A 6038-nucleotide genomic window follows, 5' to 3' on the forward strand; every position below is an offset into this window, starting at 1 on the left:
CCTTGTTATCAAAAGACACGGCTCGCGACCACAAGTATTTGAAGAAAAAATCAGCGTGTAAAAGAAAAGCCAGCACGTAGCGAGCTTTCGTTTTACTGGAAAGTCCTATAGATTCGTACAACGATCATTTTATTTCAGGAATCATTCGTACAACTTGGTCGTTTTTATGAAATATTCAATTCGAGGAGAAACGGAGCTCGGGCGAATTATTCAGGGAAGTAGTGACCCCGAGCAACTCTTCTCCTTTTGACTTTTTCTATGTCCGCAAGCGGGTATTGCTGTTGTACAGCCTCAAAATCGAGGTTCGGGAATTTCCTGATGAGTGCTTTAACATGGTTGTTTTGCCGACTATGAAAAATTAAAAAAGCATATCAATGATGTACCCAATGCTTAAATCAAAATCATAATGCACAAATATGTGACACTTACTTGATAACTCTGCGTTTTTCATTCCAAAGCTTCTCTTTGTAGAGGCGTAAAAACTTGGATGTCGCATATCCGCCATAATTAAATTTAAATTTCCGGTGCCACTTTGTATTCATGAATTTTGGTATGTGATACTGAGTCATTCTGTGTAACCTTCTCAAGCCTGTGATTTATTTGAAGACAAAAATCATGAATTTGGCAAAATAGCCTTGTTCAATATTATTGAATACAAAAGTCATCATCAAAGTGCAACGAATCGACTCACCAAGTTCATTTTTCATCAAACAGTAAGGGCGTTCACCAGATTCGCCTGTTTCTAGCAAGTGATACGCTTCGTTCCTCTCCCTGACTACGCACTCAAGATTCTCCATACTATCAGCAATCTTGTCTATTCTCTCAGGACTTGGGAAAACCACCCAGTCTCGTTTACAAGCCTCTTCCATTGTTAACAACATATTTCGTTCTTTAAGCAAAACAAACCACAATTTATGAAGATCTTCGTTACTTTTCAGTCTGAGCTCGTCCTTTCTCCACGAACGACCAGTTTTCACTTCGTTCGCTCCCCAATTCTTTTCTGTGTCGAAAAATTCCATGAGATCGGAGCATTTGCTGGTAGTGTGGAAACATAACACCGGCGAATATTTTGCGACCCTTGAACAAGTTTTTCAAACGATTTATTTTTACCTATTACTACACTTTTTTTAAATTTCTTATTGAATACACAATCAATATGGAAAAATCAAGTTCTGATTCTGCTCATACGCTAGTCGATGGTCTTTCATCCTAACCTCACTAAATTTTCTTCGATACTTTCTTATTTCAATAGGTATTATCTCAAGAGGATTTAAAATTCTTATAACCTTTGAAAACCACATAACAGGGGCGGTTTTGCGTGAATATTGGACGATAATGCCAAATTCGTGGTGAAGAGCTTTGTTATGTGATTAACCGCCTGAGATAGACGCACTGTTTTTATGAGAGCCGCCATTTCTAGCTTCTGCCTCCTGCTTCCTCACCTCCCGGCTTCTCGAGCGACCGACAGCCCGACAGCTAGCCCAGAGGACGATTTTTGTTTTCGATCCGTGTTTTTGTGTGATTTGTAGTTCGCAGTGTTCGAAGGCACAAACAAAATCTCGAGGTTTTCTTATTGATAAGAGCATGTTTTTTGTAAGAAAGTAGAGTTGGAATTTCAATGCTATGATATTTGACGTTTGTGGTGCACCATCATAGAAAGGGTGCCGCAGAACAAAAAATATTTTTCAATTTTTTTTACCACAAATAAAGGAGAACTATAATGGTATAGTAGCGTGGTGACTTGTCAGGTATAAATGGTGATTTTTCCCGTTATATGCAATTATACAATTACGGAAAATTACAATTTGGAGAAAATGAAAACCCGCGAAAAAGTACATCATATCCGGTGTGGCAAATCTTCGAAACTTGGTCTGCCAGAAAGATTAACGGTCGCCGAAATAGACGCAAACCATGAAGAAAATCGAAACGATGAGTTCGATTACACAACCAACAAGTTGGACCAATTGATATCCGATCCTATAACGCGCGAAAATACACGTTGGATTGCTCGTTTGCTCGGAAATTTTCTTCATGAGATAGAAGAGAATGGATTCGTATCCTTTTATCAAAGTACGCGAGTGACATATAAACGGAACACATAAAATTAATTAATTGCCGCGATTAACAGATTAGATGCGAAAAAAAGTAAGATATTGCAAAATTAAAAAATTTTCTGAACTAACGATTCGTCAGATGGTTCACAATTTGGATCTGGTTTCAAGACTATTGGAGTTTGTTGCACTAAAGTCGGGCATCTTTGCTGAATTCAAAGTGTTGTTGAACAGGATGCTGCGACTGTGCAAATTGCCGCTTGTATTGCAGAAAACATCAGATTCGTTGCGATACAATGACGCTGTGGAATTGTACTTTTCAACACTGGGCCATTTGATGACAGAAGCTCTTCACAAGGATCATGAAATCTTGATGGTTCTCGAAGCTATTTCGAATCTGTTGGTCTTGAGGAAAAATAATGACCAGCTCGCTTCTGTCCCTTACCTTAAACTCGAGATTTGTCACAAAGCAATGGAAAAATCAAGACTACCAATACATCTAATGGAATTGTTACGAGTATCATCTCTCGCAGTCTATGACCAAGCATTAAACGTTGTCCTTATTCTTGTAACTACATCCAATAATTGCTGTGAGTTCATTTTCTGGTTAATCTTTAATAAAACAATTTATCAACTGTAGGAATAATTGCGCAAAACACTCTTATTAAACGCACAAACGAACCATTATCAGGCTGGAAAATGATGCAAGGTGGAATATTGGATATTCTCTTTGTCAGAATGAGCGATCCTACGGGTAATGAAGATAGTCTACGAGCTGCTTGTTCAAATGTGCCACCTATTTCCAAGCAGTACGCTCAATCAGAAATCAATCGAAAAGCACTGACGAGCAACATTGCCTGGTATCTCATGAGTTCGATTCTATTCCAGCAACAGTCCAAAAGCAACCTCTGTGCCGTTGAAAAATTGAGTGTTCCTGCTATCGACGCCATGAGGTATCTCTAAGGCTTTTGGTCATTTCGATCCAACTAACAATTTTCTATTTCCCAAATATTAATTTCAGTTTTGTATCTTACAGAAATTTACGAAACGTATTTCGCTATCAAGTTATCGAGAGTTGTAGAGGAAACATGGCAAACCGATCGCTGCGCAACGACCTTGCAGTTCTGATCTTAATGGGGTTGGCAGCTCGTCCCTCGTGGCACTTGATCCGATGCGGTCTCGCAGAGGACCTCATTGTACTTTCGCTCGATTGTCAATCAGAAGTTGAAGCCAATAATGAAAATTTAATGTTTCGAAAAATCCTCCTGACCGTACTTTATCATCTTTCGAATCGTGGTGCGGCCATCGCCGTAAGTCTCAACGATCCTGTCCGATTTTTCCCGACACAACATCTCTTTCGCGATGCTTGTAGATAATGGCGAAGAAGGGAGTAATACCCGCGATTCTCGAGATGGTTAATCCCACCAAAATCGACAACGGGACTCGTCCCTCTGGGAGTATATCGCAATTCTGGTATTTGTCGGAATTTGCCATGAGAGTACTCGGCAGATTGGCCAAGAGGATGCCCGAAGAATTTGTGCGGAGCGAGGGCCCAGCCAGGTACATATACTCTGGCAAAACAGAAAAAACGTCCGAGCGGAATTGAAAAATATTTTTCCATTGTTCTCAGGCTGTCTCTACTCGTCGAATGGAGCCTGAACGTGGAATTCGATGACCGGCTGATGATCGAACTCGCTAGAACGATCTGTGTCATCGCCAACACGGAGTCTCGTTTAATTCTCGATAATCTTGCCGCGGAAGGATTAGTTCCGATCCTCTTCAGTGAGTGCAGCAACCTTATTGTTTCCCATCTCTTTAAGAATGAAATAATTTTTGTTGTATTTGCTATACGCGCCTTACATGCAGGATTGATCCGTCGAATCCTAGCGTTTGCTCTTCTGAGCATGCAGCATCAGAGAATACTGACGCTTGTATTAACAACGATTGAGGAAATTTCGGTGACAGAACGAAATTGTATTCGCAGCTGTGATCTCTCGAGCGTTGAAACGATCGTCCAACTGTTACGTCGATGTTTCCAGCGACGGAGCAAGCAAGATTTCCAGTTGGATCAGAGGTCGGGCCCTCGTAGAATCGTCACCCAGCGGTGTTCTCGTCGCCTGCGTACGCTGATCGAAATTCTACTCCATTTTGGAAAAAAGAGATGACGAATGCTTGTACGATCAACAGGTTACTGGTGGCAATCGGGTCTTACATTTGGAAGCGCATCGTTCGTTGTCCAGAGATGAGCGACGAATTTGTTGAGAACGGAGGGATATACGCGATTCTCGACGTCATCGAGGAGCAAGCCTCGTTCAACGCGCGCTGCGTATTCATCGGCATCCTCACAGACATGGCTTTAAACCAGTACGGTGCTCCGCATTTCTCGACCTGGCGCGGGGCCGATAAGACGAAAGGATTTGTCTCGCTGTTGGCTAAATGCTGGCGCGAGGAAGAAATACGAAGCGGTGTCAAGCGCACTGCCGACGGTTGCATCGACGACGTTGAACTTCCGATAATGGGTACGGAACAGTGGATAAACACTATTCGTGCGAGATCTCCGAGCCACCACTTCAGTCCAGTTCTCTGTTCGCTTCTTGCGTCGGTCAGGCCCAAAATTTACTGTTTGCGAAGAATAATCACCGGTGAGGTCGGTGCTCATCTCGGGTATCGCCAATCCCGAGAGCACTATAAAATTTTCACTGACGATTCCTCCCAGCTGCCGCTCGAGGACCGGGTGAGATTATTTTTCTTATCGTGGGCCAAAATTTCATCATCTCAATTTTTATTTATTATCCCCTCTAGCATTTTTCATACGATTGCTCGTTAAATGCTTTCTCGTTTCTCCCGGACAGATGGCGATGTACATAGCGGATCATTTCTACAGATTCGTCCAAGGAGAATTGTGGGCGGAAGTTTCCCGTGATCTCGAACAAAGCGGTTTAAATGTATTGGGAATGGACGGTGAGATAATACAAATGATGAATCAACGACATCGAGATTGGGGCATGTACGTACGTGGGCTCCAGAAGGAGCTCTTGAGAGCTGAGAAAAAACGAGAAACCGAGCGAGAGCGCAAAGAAATTGGTAAAATCCAAGATTCGCGACTAAGCACGGCCCTTTCCGCCCTCGACGACATCGATTACCTTCGACGAACTACAGAGCGCGGCTACATGCTCGCAGTTAATAAATTACAATGCGATAAGGTCAACAAAGCTCTTAAATTTCCCAGTATCCTTTCCGACCGAGAACACTGTCACAGGACATTCGATCAGAGATTCAAATTTACGGTACGTTCCAATCCAAATCATAAACTCACTCTAAATCCTGTTGAACCGTAATTGTACCGTTTTTATTTGTTTTCAGACGATTTCGGATCAGAATCACCGCGTTTCCAGCGCATACGGCTCGGCGAGCTCCCCCGACACTAAACTCTTGCCCATCCTTCCAGTTTCACCGATAAGCTCGTCGTCTTCAAAATTATTCGACTCGGTGACTCGTGGCTGCTCCTCGAAAACAAATGTACATCCCCGACGCATGTAACTCATAACGGGTTCGATTTTAATTAGGAGGAATAAATTTTCATTGTCACCCGTTTCTTGCACTGCTCCAACAAATCCTGCTCCGATAATAATTACGTTTTACCGATGCACGTAGTTTATCAAACACTCCATTAATGATGTTATTTTGCGTTTGATCATTATTGCAGGTCGTTAGTCTAAATTTTAGTTAAACAGAATGCACGAAGCAACTAATTTCGAAATCATGTTTATTATTTCAATGAAACGGTTGAAAAGATTTTGTTAGCTCGCGCGTTCACTCGATAATATGCAAGAATTTCTATTTTATCGATGTTGAATAATTCTGTACGTTGGAAAGTCTGTTATAATTCTCTACATATATATATGCGTATATGAAATCTTTGCACGCCGCGGATTCGTCGAAGAGTAGGTGGAAGAAAGTAAAGAGGGCAACGCTACGCGCCCGACA

At 42.0% G+C, this 6038-nt stretch overlaps 2 protein-coding genes across 3 annotated transcripts; one reads left to right on the top strand and one right to left on the bottom strand.

Annotated features, from left to right (window-relative positions):
• Positions 1 to 112: 112 nt before the first annotated feature.
• Positions 113 to 1448, bottom strand: mRpL47 (mitochondrial ribosomal protein L47). Its single transcript, XM_043427197.1, has 4 exons — positions 1287 to 1448; positions 692 to 1077; positions 430 to 589; positions 113 to 348 (listed from the first exon to the last, which is right to left on the bottom strand). Exons 1-4 carry the CDS (start codon positions 1412 to 1414, stop codon positions 207 to 209), a joined length of 816 nt encoding a protein of 271 aa, XP_043283132.1. The 5' UTR covers positions 1415 to 1448; the 3' UTR covers positions 113 to 206.
• Positions 1449 to 1742: 294 nt separating this feature from the next.
• LOC122415179 (uncharacterized) lies at positions 1743 to 5645 on the top strand. Of its 2 annotated transcripts, XM_043427141.1 has the most exons (10): positions 1743 to 2054; positions 2194 to 2641; positions 2743 to 3004; positions 3088 to 3361; positions 3424 to 3611; positions 3682 to 3833; positions 3918 to 4125; positions 4239 to 4785; positions 4904 to 5338; positions 5415 to 5645. In XM_043427141.1, the coding sequence occupies exons 1-10, from the start codon at positions 1755 to 1757 to the stop codon at positions 5589 to 5591; spliced, it is 2991 nt and encodes a 996-aa protein (XP_043283076.1). In that variant the 5' UTR covers positions 1743 to 1754; the 3' UTR covers positions 5592 to 5645. The 2 variants fall into 2 exon arrangements, with proteins under 2 accessions (XP_043283076.1, XP_043283067.1); XM_043427132.1 differs by having other exon boundaries at positions 3682 to 4125.
• The last annotated feature ends 393 nt before the right edge of the window (positions 5646 to 6038 follow it).

The sequence above is a fragment of the Venturia canescens genome, chromosome 1, assembly GCF_019457755.1.
Source record: "Venturia canescens isolate UGA chromosome 1, ASM1945775v1, whole genome shotgun sequence".
In the NCBI taxonomy this organism is placed as follows: Eukaryota; Metazoa; Arthropoda; class Insecta; order Hymenoptera; family Ichneumonidae; genus Venturia; species Venturia canescens.

Excerpts from the sequence above, each read along its gene's own strand:
- LOC122415179 (XM_043427132.1), top strand. The coding sequence starts at position 1,755 with ATGGTGATTTTTCCCGTTATATGCAATTATACAATTACGGAAAATTAC. Across the intron at positions 2,055-2,193 it reads AGATAGAAGAGAATGGATTC|ATGGTTCACAATTTGGATCT; the intron begins GTATCCTTTTAT and ends ACGATTCGTCAG. Across the intron at positions 2,642-2,742 it reads AACTACATCCAATAATTGCT|GCTGGAAAATGATGCAAGGT; the intron begins GTGAGTTCATTT and ends AACCATTATCAG.
- mRpL47 (XM_043427197.1), bottom strand. The coding sequence starts at position 1,414 with ATGGCGGCTCTCATAAAAACAGTGCGTCTATCTCAGGCGGTTAATCAC. Across the intron at positions 590-691 it reads TTTGATGAAAAATGAACTTG|GCTTGAGAAGGTTACACAGA; the intron begins GTGAGTCGATTC and ends AATAAATCACAG. Across the intron at positions 349-429 it reads GAAAAACGCAGAGTTATCAA|TCGGCAAAACAACCATGTTA; the intron begins GTAAGTGTCACA and ends AATTTTTCATAG.